We start from the raw sequence: 16873 nt of genomic DNA, 5'->3' as shown, positions 1-16873 counted from the left end.
TTTTCAGTAGTTTTGCTTTCAGTTCAGATATCCAACAATGGTTGGTTTTGTGATTCATTGGAATCCACAACTGAAGTTGTTTTGGTCAAGTGTTAGTCAGTCAGTGTTGGACAAGTTTACATCTGTATTCCTTTCCCCCAGTTTAGCTATTGCCTCGGCCTCTAACTATGGTTTTTCTACTTCCTGTTGAGTTCTCTTGGATGCACTTTATTGGTAAGCTCGAGCATGGTTCTCATTTTTTTAACATCTGCAGGAATATCCACCTCTATCACTTCCACATTCAAAGTCTGTGTTGATACAACTTTTACCAGATGTTTGGAAACTGTCTTCATGCTTGGAAGTTATGCAGTCCTTTGCCCAACATAAGAGTTTAACTTCTGAGGTTTCTCTGTGCTTAACTAAATCTTTCCATAGGCCAACCATGATTGTTTATCAAAAGAAGTGGAATATTTATCACCAGTAGTGTATTTGAAGAAAGTTAAACTCTCTTCATTTACAAGCAGCACCTATCATATCTCATTCCGTAATTTAGGTACTTGAGAAAGGGCTTCCTTAATCTATGATGGCATTCTTTAAGGCACCCTTATCCAGTTTTTAGGTATTTTAAATAACAGAAGGTTTTTCAATCCCCAGTTCTATCAGGTCTACTAAAAATAATATTTTTTGGCCCAAACAACTTTTCCAGTTACTGAATTGGGGTTTTACAGTTGTTTTACTTGCATTGGCTTGTCCTCCTTTTGAACCCTTAGCTTTGTTTTCTTTGTTTCACCTTTCTCTTAAATTGTATTTTATTATTATTGCTGGTTTGTGGACATCATCACTCAGAGATGTTTACAATCAGTGTCAATAGGACTCTTTATTGTTCCACATTTGTCCTGCTGGATAGGTTATACAAAGATGGCTATAGCCTATTAGTTTAGAGTAGGACAGTGGTGTTTTGCAGATGTAGAGAGAGTTACAAGATCCACCAGACAAATGATTTTCATGGAGTTGAGATTCATAATTGCAGCTTACTCCTCTGATTGGGTGCCTTCCTTATACCCTTATGTGGATATCAGAACCCACCTTATTTCAGATTAAGGATGACACTTAAATGTTTTAGTAGCTTTTACTGTACTACTAGATCAGTATCAGTAACTTAGCACTGTCAAACTCGTGACTAGCATCTATACTCGGTTGTTGGCTGTCTTCTTATTACTCATTAATTCATGGTTCTTAATACTAACTGCTAGCAAATTATGCTTTGCCTTTTTGCTTAATCAAATTCCTCAATACAGGCATCCTTCTTATACCATTTTCACATGTGAGTACCACACATAAAACCTAGACTTCTTTTTAATACTGAAGCAGTTGTCTAAAATTATTTTTTAAATACCAATTGCTTCACACCTCCTATTATGAGATAGAGTGATTTTACTTCTTTTGTCTCTTTGTTGTACCATCCCCTCCCACGTAGATGCTCTCTCTACTTGTCTTATCCTTCTAATCTTGGAAAGAAAAGAGGGCAAAGCAATGACTGGTTCAGATGTGGTGAGGTGTCTTTCTTCAGACCTTCTGAACTATTCTGCCACCAGTCCTTCATCCAATTCAATGTGGGATTCAAACTAATCTTGTAGTGGACCAAGAGTATCTTATTGTATGTTATAATTTTCCTAAATGGAAATGTATATCAAGTAGATACTTCTCTTACACTTCCTCCCCACTATTTTCCAATGCTCAAATCTTCTGCCAAATTTCAAATTGATAGTGAGGTGATGGTACATAGAAGGGTTCACATGAGTTGCATGCTAGGGATGTGTTATAACTTTGGATTCCAACAGAGAGAAGTTGAAGACTTGTGGCATGCATTCAAAAAGCTCACAAATAGAGGGCAGCACAAAATGAGAAAAGTTAACATTGTGAGTGGAGAGAAGTACCTATCATAAATATAGTTTAATTTGGAAAGTTATAACTTCAGAGAAGCTAGTTGTCTCCACTCACAAGATTAGCTAGTCTCATTCAGTGCTGTCTTCTATACATAAACCTTTTTTTTTATCCATGCCTCAAGCCTTGCAGTGTTCAACATGTATCTTATGAAAATCACCATGGACTATTTATTAACTAGCAGTATCATAGTATGCTTACAATATTGTAAAATTTTCTCTAACAAACTATTACTTCTTGTTTGGCAGCTTTTGAGTACAGATGTTTTCTTGTGTACTTTGCAGTTTCCCATGTGATACATTTTGAATTTTGGTTGTATATTACCACTTCAAGATTTACACTAATGGCAAACCTTCTGTCTCAGGCCTTGGGTGTGGGTGACCCAGTGGTTGATCTTTCTGGTTTTGTCCATTGGAAGATTGAACGGTACTTGGGTTACCCTTTGCACCCTAAAACTGTCTTTGCTACTTCTGAATCAGGACAAAGATTTTGATCATTGTTTTCTCCCCTGAGTATGCAGTTCTTTCCCAGAACCAGCCTGAAGATTCAAGTAGACCTTCCTTAGCTTTCATGGATTTCATATCTCAGGCTTGTAATGTTTTGTCTTTTTACCCTATTTTGTATTCCTCTCATCCATCTTTGTTGCATAAGCATTATTTTCAACCTTTATTGATCTTTTTCTTTCCCAATATTCAGGTTCACACTGATCACCTTCTCTCCCAATTAAGAGAAGGGATCAATAGGCTGCACCCCTTCATCAAGCCACTTTTCTGTATGCCCTAACTTATCATTGTTCCTTGTTGCCTCTTAAGAGTGAATGACTTCAGTTCTAATGTTAACCTCATACCTGCCCAATATTCTCACCTTCCTATCCTCCTCCATTATCCCTCTTCTATCCATCTTATCTCCAAGGCTTTTTACAGAAATTTCAAAGGATTTTCTGCCAATATCCTTCACCTTTTCTTCCTGTTGGGACCTTATCGGTAGGGTCTTTAGTCTGGCTTGAATTAATTTGTCTTCCTCTTATATCCAAGACTTGCATCTTGCTTCTTTTCTTTGACAATGCCCCAGACAACATTGAACCATGGGTAACATCCACCAAGCAACAGTCCACCCTTTCAACTTTTGTAGCCCATTTGTCTCAATCTGAGCCTCTCATGCTTCCTATTCCTGTCTCTCATCCTTTAACCATTCCTTTCAATCAGGGTACTTCCTCTCATTGAGGTTATCACATTGTCTCCAGTACCAATAACTATCCAGTGGATACAGGACCAGTGGGAGCTCAAACATAGGATTTTTTTTTGCTGGCTACCATTTGTCAAGGATCAGTGGATGACAAAGGTTCTATCAGGGGAACTCATTCTCATTTTTATTTCCCTTCCTCCTGTTTCTACCACCCCATTTCCCTTCTTCCTCCTCTATTTCCTATGACTTGTCTATCTGTCAGAGGCAATTTAGGAGCTGCTTTTACAGTAGGCAGTCAAATCAGTACCCTAGCTGTTAAGTGGTTTTACTCTTATCTTTTGATGATCTCTAAGTAGACCAGGGATTGACAGCTGGTCATCAGTTTCTCAAGCCTTGGCCTCCTCATGAAAGTTTCCTTCTAAATGGTTTCCCCTACATAGTTGGCTATAACTATTTATTTCAGAGTAGAGCAGCAGTGTTCTGCTGGCATTAATGTGATGTAGCCTCTACAAGAGTTGGTCCATTCTGTTACTGGTGGATGTGGCCTGATATTATTTACATATTTAATAATACTCACAACCACTGGAGTTGATCCATCACTTTACAGTCTGATGTGGTCTTCTTATACTATATATGCTGCTGTGGTATTGATTTGTCACTGATTGGCATGGCCTCCTATAATTAATTTACACATACAGTGCATTGATCTGTCACCTTAAGTTTATCATGGCTTTCTGTTACACATTCCATACCACCAGGAGTTGATCTGTCTCACATGCAGTTTACCCCTTTTAATTAGGAGCTCTCATCCTCCCTTCATGTGGATGGATGTCAGTTCCCAGTATTTGATTTGAGTGAACCAATAAACAAAAGTCCTTGCACAAGTTGAATCCATCTTCTTGATGCTGGATAAACAGTCCACTTTCAGATGTTGATCCTTGTATTATATCCAGGAACTGGTGCATATCTTAATCCATGATTTATGTGTTGCGACTGAAGAAAGTGTGATTCTCATCCTATATAAGCATGGATGTTGGTATCCTGAAGAGGAGGTTTTAGGTGTAGTTGACTTGCTGAATACTATAAGATAATCATAGCCACTCTACACCTTGCAAGTTCCTTATGTTTTATGAGTTTCTACATGAACAAATATTATACCATGCTCAGAAGTGGTGTGGTTCCCCTACCCTGATTGTTGGATTTCTTTCTTTCATGGTTAGGGGTATCCTTTGGATGTTTCCAGGGGTGTTTCTATTGCTCCCTTGCACCATTCCTCCTATTTTTTCTCAGTATGGGATTCTAACCAATCTTTTGAAATGAAGTAAATACCACATTGGAAGTTATAATTTTCCTATATTGAAGATGTATTTTTGATAAGCACTTTCCTCCTCTCACACTTCCCACTCTTCCTCCCCACTTCTCTGGTGCTCACTTCTGCCAAACAGTAGAGGAGTGTCCATTACTGGTTAATAGATGATGCATGATTACTTGCATGAGAGATACATTGGAATGTACTACTCAAACAAGGGGAGATGCAAGCCTTGTGAAGTGTATATAGAGGGCAGCACTGAACAAGAATAGCTAATATTGTGAGAAAGGTAAGTACACGTTGGAAATACATTTTCGCTATAAAAAAAATTATAACTTCAGATGAATAATAAAGTAGCTATTTTTCAAGATTATTTAGACATATAATGTTTAAGTTATGGTGCTTGTTTAAGGCAGTCCAAATTAATTTAGCTGCAGATTGTATTGTTAACACTCCTACGAAAAGTGGGGCCTAATATAAAATAGGCCCCACTTTTCGTAGGAGTGTTAAATGGTGTTTCTGTGGTAGATAAAATGCTGATTTAAAATGCTTTTTTACAAACCTTTGATTTAAGGTCTATAGTGGACTTGCTGTTGCAGGCTTACTTCAAAATATATTGCATGGAATCCACTGTATGAAGTAGGGTGATATAACATTTCAACATAAAATTTTACTACTTAGTTAGAATCAGCTTTTTCCAACTTAGTAGTAAAATTTCTATTACTATAGTAATTTCTATAGTAGCAATATCTATTACTAAAATAATGAATTCAACTTTTCTGGCATCTTAACATAAGGGCATTAAATCTTTATATGGTAAATATTTATAACAGTTACAACTTATGTCTGGTTTGCTTTATTATATGAATATTAATACACAGTAAAGATTATACATACTAATTTTGTAGTGAGTAAGAAGCCTTGTCTTGCTGAAGTGAACTAAAGCTATGTTTTACTTTTTCAGCCTGTTAAGTGGTCCAGCCTCAGTCCTGTTAACCCTCTACATCTCCCTGAAGCTGTTGTTGTGTTGAAAATTTCTGGGTTTAAGAATACCTTAGACCTGAATCTGAATGGTATCCACTTCCCCCCTGGAAAATGTAAGTTTAAGGGAATTGAAGTAAAATATAGAAGCATTGAAGTTCACAGCAATTGTTTTAAAATTATTGACCGACTACCTTTGTTAGAAAATTGCAAGTCTTTGATTGGTCTTGTATCATTTCAATCCATGATCAAAGATAGTAAAGATAACATCACAATATTTTTATGAGTACAGATGTTTGTTTGCTGAGTAGTGTTTTTCCACACTTAAACAATTATCATACTAATTCAATACATCTTGTTAACTTTGTACCATATTCTAACATGATGTTTACTCACCTATGTAACATAACCAAATATTATCAATGTTGTATTTTTACTATTTTTGTTGGATCTCGTTTTTATGATATATCACAATGATTTTGTTCTTTGATGTGAAAAGCTTTACTTTTACAAATAAGTATCTTATGTATATGTCCATCATTTTTGCAATGCTGAAATGTGATATTTCCATGTGTGACTATAGATAGAAGGTATTCTATTAAGTCTTGTGGATTTGTTGATTGAATTTAAGTTACAGCATGCTGTGAGGCAACGTTAGACATTGGTTAAAGAATGAAAAGGAAAATTTTGTCACTGTTTGACTTTTAAATGATTTTCAATCCACATATAAACCATTAATTCAACTGTAGTCAAGATTCAGAATGGATTTTGAGATTTTGTATTATGTGAACAGAATAAGTGGTATTACAATAGTTGTGCTTTAAACACAGTCACACTGTTAACTAGAAAGTATAAAATATCAACTTAACTATCTTGAATAGTAAAAATTTGTATACAAATCCATATAAAATACCTTTTCTTTCAGAACACATCATTCCCCCATTCAAGAAATTAAATATGGAATAAATATCACATCATTTTATTATTGAACTTTGCTTACACTTGTGATTGACAGTTATTCTTAGCCACTTGTAACTGTTTTAGTGCTCAGAAATTGACTTGTGATGTCTTTATTGGAAGTAGTATCTGAACAATTTGCAAAAAAATAAATGAACTGCTTTTGACATTTCTACCATATCTTAACACAATGAGAAGTTTTTACTTTTACGTAAGGAAATTGATGGCATGTTCTTCATTTCATGATGATGACAAACCCACTTGAAATAAAAATATATTTCAAGATGTCTGGTATGGGTATTAAAACTTTTATTACAATAAAGTAGTTAACATGAAGATGTTCTAAGAAGTCTGAGAAGTTGTTCTCTACTTTATTTTAATACCTATATCAGCTGTTTTAAGATGGATTCCTCTTCATTTCTTTAGCTTTTGACAGAAGTGTAATACTTACCTTTTAAGATATTTTCAAGGAGTACTACTCTTAATAACTCAGTATTATTTCAAATCTGTTTAACTATTTTGATGGTCATTTACACTGGCATAAAACTGAGTAGAAAATATTAAAATTTTTTCATAATACAAAAAAAAACAACTTATTTTACTTTTCCCTCTAGCAGGGGTTGTCATCCTTTCTCATTCATATTTTCTTTAATCCTACAGTCAAAGGAATAACACTTAAGTAGGTGTATTCATATTTTAAAAAACTACAAAATTGGTAAAATAATTTATGTATGCATCAGTATAAAACAAGTTTCACAGCACTGATACTTAAGTTAGGTAGCAGTTGTGAAAGCATATGATCAGTAGTAGCTCATTTCTTAATATTTACAGTAAGATTTCAATATTTCAAGTGAACAACTTCCTATGTTTCAGTTATTTTTACATGTAAAATTTCAGTTTTAGAGATGTTTAAAAATGGTATTTAAGACAAAATGCCAGTGAGCAGTGTGGATAGTCCTTTAAAACGTTTGTGAATGATGCTTAGTCACTTTTGTAACATTTCACTAAAAAGAAATATTGTATGACAAAGTTTTACAAAATGTAGCACATTGCATAAAGATTGTTTTGTTTAGTAGATAAATATATTGAGTTTATGAAATACACCTATATTTAGTATAATAAAACCATAAATTTAGGAGTTATTGATATATCAGCCAAAATATTTATTACAAAACTGATTCTTTTAGGTTGGTGATGTAGATGGTCAGTATGATGTACTTTCATTACGAACTCACAGAAGATTTTCTGATAAAGCTCCAGTCTTGTTAGAGGCAGACACTGGCAATGAGGTATAAGTTCTTGTATGTTTATTTACAAGATAAATTTATTTTCAATCTTGTATTTGTGAAAGATAATGATCACATAAGACCTTAGTTTTACTTCTTAAAATTTGTTTGAGATGTGAACTTTCCATTTCTACACATTGAATAATACTTTTATTATTTGAACTGGTTGTGAAAACATCTGTACTTACATCACTTTTTCTTATCATTTTCATAATATTGTAATTTAAGGTTTAAGTAAATAGTAAAATATTTGCAAAAAAGACTAATCAGACTGGGAAAAACATTTTATTTGGACTTGATGTTTCATCTTATCTCTCTCTCAGGGGTCAGATACAAAAGTTAAAATCTGGCTGTGAGGTCTTATCTCATACATATTAAAAGGAATTTGAATGACTAAGAAACAGAAAAGTGCAAGCTAACAGAAAAAACAATTAAAAATCCAAAAATTACTTTTGTTTATCTTAGGTATAAAAGATTAAATCAGGAGAGACTTTGAATTTACAATCAAAGAAACTATTACATTTTGGTAAAAGCTTAATGTTAAATGGTGTTTTATCTGTTGCACCATGTTTTGTTAGAAAGTATTCAACAGTGGTCTCTTTAGAATCAAGATTTTCAGTGATGTGATGTTTCCCTCACTGGAAAACCAGTTTCACCAACACAATTTTCATCACACTAGGTACATGTCCTTTCACATGTTATTGTTTTACAAGTCTATTGTTTCTAGCAAGACAAATTTTTGATTTAGAATAATTTTTATAATTGAAAACTAAATAAGTAATTTCTTTGTGTGTAATCCTTGGGTTTTGTACAATATGAATATTTAACCTAGATTTCTGATAGCTATTCATAAATGCTTAGTGAGGGATTCATTGACAAGAGTGGAGCCCAGATGACACCAATTAACATTAAGCTTTTAGAAGAATGTAATAGTCTCCTTAATCATAAATTCAAACAATCCCTCCTGATTCTGTCTTATAAACATAAGATAAATAAAAATTATTCTTGGTCATATTAATTGTTACTATTTTTTGGAAAGCTTGCAATTTTCTGTTATTATTTGAATGCCTTTAACATACATGTGATAACACATGATATTGTCAAGCCTATTTTTAATTGTTTTGTGATTTCTTTTCAATTAGTAAATAGTCTGTATGTGATGTTGTAACCCATGAGAAAGTGTACCCTGAAATGTTGTTTGAATAAAATCACTATTGGGAGCATGATGTTGGTTTTTGTATGGTTTTAACCTGTCAGCTTGTTCTGCAAAGTTTAAAGATTAAGTAAAAAAAATCTTAAGCGAGATCAAATAACTTACTAGTAACACACTTAATTTTTCCATCCATGTTATAGGAACCATGATAAAGTTTTTACATATACATTCATCAAAGTGATGTTATTCACTTCAAGATATACACAACAATAATTGTAAACTTTAAACATTTTATAGTTTTTATTTTATGCAGACAAAACAAGAGCACTTTAACATTTATTAGTTTGAAAAATAAGGGAGTAAGAGTTCTTAGCTCAGAAATTTGTCATTATAGTAATTCAGGACTTAAAAAATATGAATTATAAAAATATCAAAAAATATATTCTTGTTGGCTTTGATACTGTAAATGGTTCTATATATATCTTATTTATTTCTTTGAATTTGAGTTATCTGCTTTAACAGACTGCCAGTAAGTCAATAAGTTGAAGAAATCTTTTCTCAAGAAATGTGTAAAAGGTTTACTGATTCTAAAATACAAATAAGTTTACCAAAAGTTACAGTAAGTTTCTGTTGTTAATATAAACTCAGATATAGAGAAATACTTTTTAGATATATGTAATGTATGCTGTGCTGCAGAGGCTTAGTTATAATGTTAAAATTTGCATAATTGTTGCTGAGGTTTTAATTGCTTTTATTATAGCTGTATGCTGCTAGGTCTGAGTATCCTGTTATTCTAAAGTCTGTATCAGCAACCTCAGAAAAGAGACACCAGATGGCCCTAGCAGATATTGAACTGGGTAGGACAGTGAAGGAGGGAACCTTCAATCACTCCATGCCTGGTGAAACTCTGTTTCTGACAGAATTAGCAACTGTGAAAGCTATTTTATCAGCTGTAAGTGATTAATTCATATTAATTTCTGATCAGAATATGCTATGTATTTAGAATGAAATTAAAATTTTACTTGGTATTGATAATGATTATAGTTAATTGTATACCCTTTTCGTACTTTCTTATTTATAATTATTAAAAATGGGCTGTTTTTATTGGTTGAGTACCCTTGCTGTTAATGATATTATTGCTATAATTCTAGTAATATCTCATGAAGTTCAGACAGTTTGAGATTTTGGGAAGTCCTAAATACAGATATTAAGCTAACATATTAAGTGAAATCCTCATGATGAAAGTATGATAATAACAAATGTAATTTAAAATTGATATAATTATTGCTAATTGTATGTAGTAATCATAAGTCATTGAGAAAAATTTATAATAGGCTTAACATTTTCCACTATTGTATATTACAGTTTACCTTCTTTCTTTCCTCACATTTCTATTCCTGCTTCTAAGCCTTTTGAATCCACATTTCCCTTTCCTTTCTAGCTCACCATCCTTCCTTCCCATCCTTGAGGTCATTGCTTGTTTTGTTGATGTGGCTCTTAGGCTGTCTTCTCTATATATTATTTCACAAATCAGTTTGAGATTCTGTATCTGTCTTCCAATTATTACTTGTAGGCATGTTCATTCACTTCCTAGTCTGTCTTGCTTAGTCTTTGCCTATGATCATCAGAAAATCTTGTCACCGTGGTTTGTAGATCCTTGATCTGCCCACTAAGTTCTTTTCCTTGGGAACTTTGTTTTCCCTTACACCACTCATTCAAGTGCTACAATAAATGGTATTTACAGGAACCATAGAATCCTCTGTTGTTTGTTTTTTCTCCTCCACTCAATAATTTTTAATAGTGGCTGAACTGTGGTAGACACCTCCTTGCTACCCACCTAGCTGAAACTCTTAAATTTTCATAGGTGCTTCTCTGTCAGTGTGAAATATGTCTCTAACTGACTTCATGTGACTTTCCTTGGAATGTTAATTCCACATCATCATAACTGTACTTCTCATGTTTTGTCAGGCATGTTCTCTCCTCCTTTCTTCTGGGGTTGTCTTGCATAAGTCCACTTTTCATGTCGTTGTTCAAATATTAATTTTCAGTTTCTACTATTACTGATTATCAAGTTGATTTGTTGCCCAATTTTTGCTGCCTTTTCCTCTACTACCATTCTTTTTTTCCCTTGTCCTCTCCCTGCTGTTTTGGTTCTTCCATTTTCATCAACCTTGTACAATTGCTATGCCTTACAGAGACTTCAATGTGGTTTTGCATTGTCTCACACACACACACCTCAGTTATGCCACTACCTTTTTCTTCTTTATACCAACTTTCTCCCATAATATTACTTCCCCTCATTCTGGTGGTTGCCATTTTTCTTAGGTCTCTGCCATCACTACCTGCCACATATTCTACCATCTTTATTTACTTCTCTACCTAGACAGGTCCTTTCTTTTTTGTCCTTGGATTAGCAGTATTCACCACGGCTAATTGTTGGACAGTTTTTCTTATTGTGTTGTTCCTTTCTCCTTATCATTACTAGTTGTTTTTTTCTTCATGTAGTTCCTGTCTTTCATCCTTTACTGAACACCTTGTACAACTCCTGTGACTGATTGAGACCTGTATTTGTTTTATTTACTCTTATACATACTCTGCACAAGCTTTTGGTCTCTTGTTCTTTATATCTTCTTTCTCCCATGATATGCTTTGGTCTCCTTCTCACTTGTGGTTGCCATTCTTATAGATCACTATGCCATCTATATTCCCCTTACTCTGTTTCATCTCTAACCTGACAGGGCCCTCCTTCCTCAGACTTCTGCTGTTTGGATAGGTGATCATTTGTTCTTTCCGATCTACATCCCTCCCTTCTATTTATCACTTCTATATGCATTGAGCCACATGCTATCTTATGTGTTCAGTTCCATTGTTCATTCTTTATATTACAAATATCCCCATTATCACTGTTTGTACTTTCCATCACAACACCTTTTCTTCCTGTTTCATTCTCGTCTAAGTTTCAACAGCCTTTGGATGGGATCTTTCAGGCTGGCATATCTTCATACATTAATCTCTTATTATCTTTTTTATCTAACTGTTTCATCTCCTGTGGTGTTTTGACTCCTGTTAGTTATTACTCTGTGATCTGCACAATCTTTGATAAGGGTAACTACAGTTTCCTTTTCATATACTCTTTGGCTTTATTGATGTTGCCTCTCAGGGTATGCTTAGCTCATAAAATTGGAACTGAGCCAGTATTCAGTGATGACGAGAAACCCACTTGTTGAGAAAAGTAGCGGCTCGTTTCAAACTTTTACATAGAAGGTCCACTTCTATGTAAAAGTGCTCCACCACATGAGCCAGTATTCAAACCATCCACCTTAGCTCCACCACATGAGGTATCCTTATGATATAGATACTTGCTCAGTTGTGCCTTTCAGACAGTACCAATTCCATGGATTATCATGAAAAGAGCCATCACCAGGAATTTGTTCTGCCCACTTCTTTGATTTGCTCGTTTTGCCTTTTAAAAATAGTTTCACGGTCACCCATTGCACTGTCTACAGTAAAATACTTTTTCTTTTTTTTTACTGTTTGTTTGAGAGAACTCTGAACACTTCTTTGGGTCTTCCCAATGTATATTTCCCTCCTCCTCGCATTTTTCTCTAAGTGTAACATGTGAAACCCTTGCCACTTACCAGTTCCTAGGCACTGAGGTGGTAGACCGTGGAAAATCCTCACTGCTCAGGCTTGGCACTGTACAGTAAGAAATGTGGCAGTGGTTATACTGTCAGTGTAGTAATTGTTGGCCCTTAAGGATATACCACAAAAACATATGTGTTCTCCTTCTGCAGCCATAATTTGTTCAGTTGAGGTGAGCACACATGGTAAGGTCTTAATGCAACCTATCCGTACTACAAATATTGGCTCACCAATACAATTCTTGTGGGTCTTTCAACGTGGTCACTCATTCTTGCACAGTGGTTGATTACTAAGAGACTCACAGACAGCAATTATTCTAAAATTTAAAATGGGCACAATCAAAGAAATAATGCAAAAGAAAAATCAATGCTGTTTTAAAACAGTCTGCAAATGGATTTGTTGCAAGAAATAATGATGACCTTGCTCAAACATCTGACGTGTGTGTAGGCATGCTATCTTGAACATTCAGGGATGCAACAGGCTAGAGTAGGGGAAGAGGTTTATGGTTTGCCCTATTTATAAGGCAACTATCAATTTTACAGCTTAATTATTAACCAAAAAACATTTGCCCATCAAGGGCTGTCATAGTAATAGGAAATTGTTTTAGTTCTGGTTTTACTTTCAACTGTAAACATGTCAGTTTAGTCTGCAAAACTCTTGTTGTTAACAAAATGGAATTTTGATGGACAAGTTGAAATTTCTTTTTACACCTTAGGTAGAGACTTTGTGACAAAAACTTGAGGTAAACTTTTTGGTAAATGAGCATGAAGATTCAAAGAGAAGTGAAAAGGTGCAGTTATTTGTCACTATGCTTTTTTTTACAGCCTATATATATATATCATCAACTATCAAAACTTTAGTCAGTATGCTATAGCAACACCTTTGATTTAAAATTAAACCTAAATGTTTCCTGTAATGGTTTATGTTTGTATGAAAATTACAGGCATCTACTCAAATAAGAAAAACATTGGTTCCAGAAACAGTTGTTAGTTTGTTAGATGCATTCAGCAGTTTAATTAGGCTTATAAAGTACACTTTGACTTTGTATGCATTTATAAGTTATTGGCTAAGGCCTAACATAATGATATGTACTTTAATCCTACTGCAACAGGTCACAGACAATGTCATCATGTGTGTTGACTCATATTCAAAGTTTTTGAACTACTATTTTATGGATTTGTCAGTAAGTTTGGTATCAAATTGAATATAATTCAAATTTCATTGTCATACATTAGTTAATTTCTTAATTTGAAAGTAAATATTAATAAATCACACCTAAATATCGATTTTTGTGAAATCAAAATACTAACTCTATAGTTTTATATGAATTTGGAACTCATATTACTAATATTGAGAACCTAGAAAACAAAATAAGAACCTCATACATTTTTATTTTGCAGAAATATGTACTGAATCAAACAGAGGCCCCATTTACCTGTGTCCATTTTTGGAAATGGTTCCTTATATTCACCTACTTCAATATATGACATGTGAAAACCAGTTGACAATATAAAATGTTCCTTAGTGGCTTCTCTCATTCATTTTAACCTGTTAAAAGGCATCCTCATTATTATGAGCCAAGATTTTAAGGAGTTGTGTTTTTGTTCTGCATGAAATTTAAAAATATTTATTAGATCGAAATACAACTCGGTTACTAAGCTTATATAAATTATAGTAGAATTCTGTGGTATAAGTATAGTAATTCATTATTTTTCTGGTTATTTAACTGAATATATATAAAAAAAAATTCATTTCATAACCTGCATGTGCAAAAATTTCAAAAGGCTTAGCAAACCCAAGTACAAAGGTCATGGCTAGAATAAATAGTTGTTTGCTTTACTTTTTTTATTTACTGTTTTATATTTTAAGAAAAATAAGTTTAATTTATTTCTAAATAGTAATAATGTATATACTACATATAAAGTATAATAATTGAAATGTGATTATATGAACACTATAAGATACTAGTCCACTGAAACATAGCCAAGACAGGGTCATTTTGTAAAGACTAAAGGTCAGTTTTATATTAGTGAATATAATAACATAAGTGCACATTTGCTGCATCAATGCAAGTTGTGTAAGGTTATCCAGGCATGACTGAAAGGTCAATATAAAAATAATTATAATAAATGTATAACATTATAAGACTTAAGCTATTTAGACTAAACATGTGTATTTTTGTTAGAATTTGTCATCTTTCTGAAACAAAAAAGCATAATTTATTTTTGTTTCTTACTATTTTATGTTGGTTACAAGGTCAGTCAAATTGACAGATCTCACATAGTTAGGGCAGAGAAAAGTAACATACAAAATGATAAAGTCTTGCTGAAAAAAAATGTTTGAAATATATTTAAGAGATTACACAAATAATATTTTAGATTTTGGAAGCAAATAATTTTTTTTATTCATAACATGAAAATCACTTCACACTTGGAATAGTAATGAAACAGACTTGATATTTTCACAGGTAAGCTGGCCTGTTCAAATGAGATTTGGTACAAAGATACTACTTTACAGGTTTCATGTGTATATATACAAAATTATGGGATATGCATGTCTCAAGCAGTGATAAATACAATGTTTTTTTGTGTTTTTCATGATTTTTCTGGTGTTAAAATTGGCCCTGTTGCATGATAGAGACTTGTTGCATTCACCCCATGAATGTTGGCCTCTTTTAATCTATCTATAGAATCTAATAGGATTCTTACCCACTTCCTTTAATCATATGATATGCATAAAATTTTAGCTAGTGCTTTAATATTTAATATATTAGATATGATATCAAATCTATCATCAGTAAAGGTGACTTCCTGTTACTGCAAATAAAATTTTTACCATGGTTGTACATTTGTGTTCAGTTGAGCTTTGTTTTGTAGATATTTTTAGCCAGTTAATACAGAATTATTACTCAGTGAATATCATGATAAATCTCTTGTTATTCAGGAGACTTACCTTGGTTCCCCAAGGAGAAATTAGTGCTATCTGAGAATACTACAAAATAAAACCAGAAAAATTATTTCTGTTCTCAAAACATAACTGTGAATTAAAACTCAAACTTCTTATTGTAATAAAAAACATTTGTTTTAATTAACTTAGTGTTGTCCACAGTTTCTAAACATGTTCTTACTTTCTTTTACAGCTTAAGGATCACAAGTCACTTGTTAGAGATGGTGTTCCTGACATTATCTGGCTCAAACTTAATGGAATTGGCAAGCTTGTAGGTCATTATGGAACAGATTCCTACCAAGTCAGTGAAGCACTGCGCTTGTTAAAGCAGGTGATTAGTGAGGTAAGTGTTTTGAAATAAAAATACTTCTCATAAAATTACAATACTATTACTTTTAAAGTCAGCACGTTTTAGATTAAAACAAGTAGAGCAGCTAAAATATAAAACTTATAAAATTTATGTTTTCCTTATGTCTTGAAATATGTATAATAATTATGTGTGCTTGATCTTTCACTAGGCTGTTAACATCTTACAAGATATTTATGATGGTCAAGTTGTTGTTGCTGTCGTAACTGTGAATGATGATCCCACCCCAATATTTCGTATTAGCCGTCACCTTTTGGAAGAATCTGCAGGAGAGGTAAGAACAAAATACTTGTGTGTAATGATGGATATTTAACTAGTAAAGTGAAAAATGTTTCAGTTAATCATATAAATATTATTTTATAATATCTGTCATCAAAGAATTATTAGCAAATTTTCATACAATTTTTTTTTTTATAACTTTGCATTCACTGTTACATAAACCTATACTTTAGCACAGTGTTTCTAAACCTTTTCCAAAATCATTCACCCCTGTACGTTTTTCACAACACTCAGGCACCCTAGTTCACAAAAAGATAGTTAATGATCAGTTTAAAATTAGGGACAATTAGTGTATATAATCCTCGTGTAGCTTTCGATAAATATCCAAAAAAATTAAAAGTCTCTCTCTCACAAGCTTCATCTGCCATTATCATTTGTTTTACTTTCCTGTTCCTCATTTTTTTTTAGTATACTTATCTGTTTGAATAATCACATCTTTATCAGGGTTTCTGGGATGTTACACATTAACCAGAAATTGGCTATAGATATTGACCAATTTTCCAATTATAAGCATCTTTATTTGGTTTTCTACTACAGGATTTCTCAAATACACAAGCTCTATCCAGTACAATTGTTGTGCAGAAAAAAACAGCTGCTTTTGATTGTGGCAGTATGAAATGGTTGTTTTAGTTCAACATATGAGAGTAGAAGAGAGCTTTATATTAGCATCACGTGATGCTCAGACTTATCAGTTACTTTCACTCAAATGAAAATGTAAATCTGGGATGAAGGTGCATTTTTATTAGTACTTTATGTATATATATGCATTCAATAATACTGAAACTATGTTTTCTTCAGTCATACTTACTTGTAAGTGATCAAATAAGTGTATCCATTAAATGACT

The 16873-nt window shown here is 33.1% G+C and overlaps 1 protein-coding gene across 1 annotated transcript in view; it reads left to right on the top strand.

The window, feature by feature from the left end:
• The window catches only part of ATP6AP2 (ATPase H(+)-transporting accessory protein 2), a 31048-nt gene that overhangs the window by 9110 nt on the left and 5065 nt on the right, over nucleotides 1-16873 (top strand). The window contains 6 exon segments of the mRNA XM_076491240.1: nucleotides 5382-5507; nucleotides 5509-5514; nucleotides 7543-7644; nucleotides 9555-9746; nucleotides 15576-15725; nucleotides 15901-16023. Coding sequence (XP_076347355.1) covers nucleotides 5382-5507; nucleotides 5509-5514; nucleotides 7543-7644; nucleotides 9555-9746; nucleotides 15576-15725; nucleotides 15901-16023 — 699 coding nt within the window.

This window comes from Tachypleus tridentatus, chromosome 1, assembly GCF_004210375.1.
Source record: "Tachypleus tridentatus isolate NWPU-2018 chromosome 1, ASM421037v1, whole genome shotgun sequence".
Lineage (NCBI taxonomy): Eukaryota > Metazoa > Arthropoda > Merostomata > Xiphosura > Limulidae > Tachypleus > Tachypleus tridentatus.
Note: the sequence above shows the minus strand (reverse complement) of the source record. Positions and strands in the feature narration are given on the sequence as shown.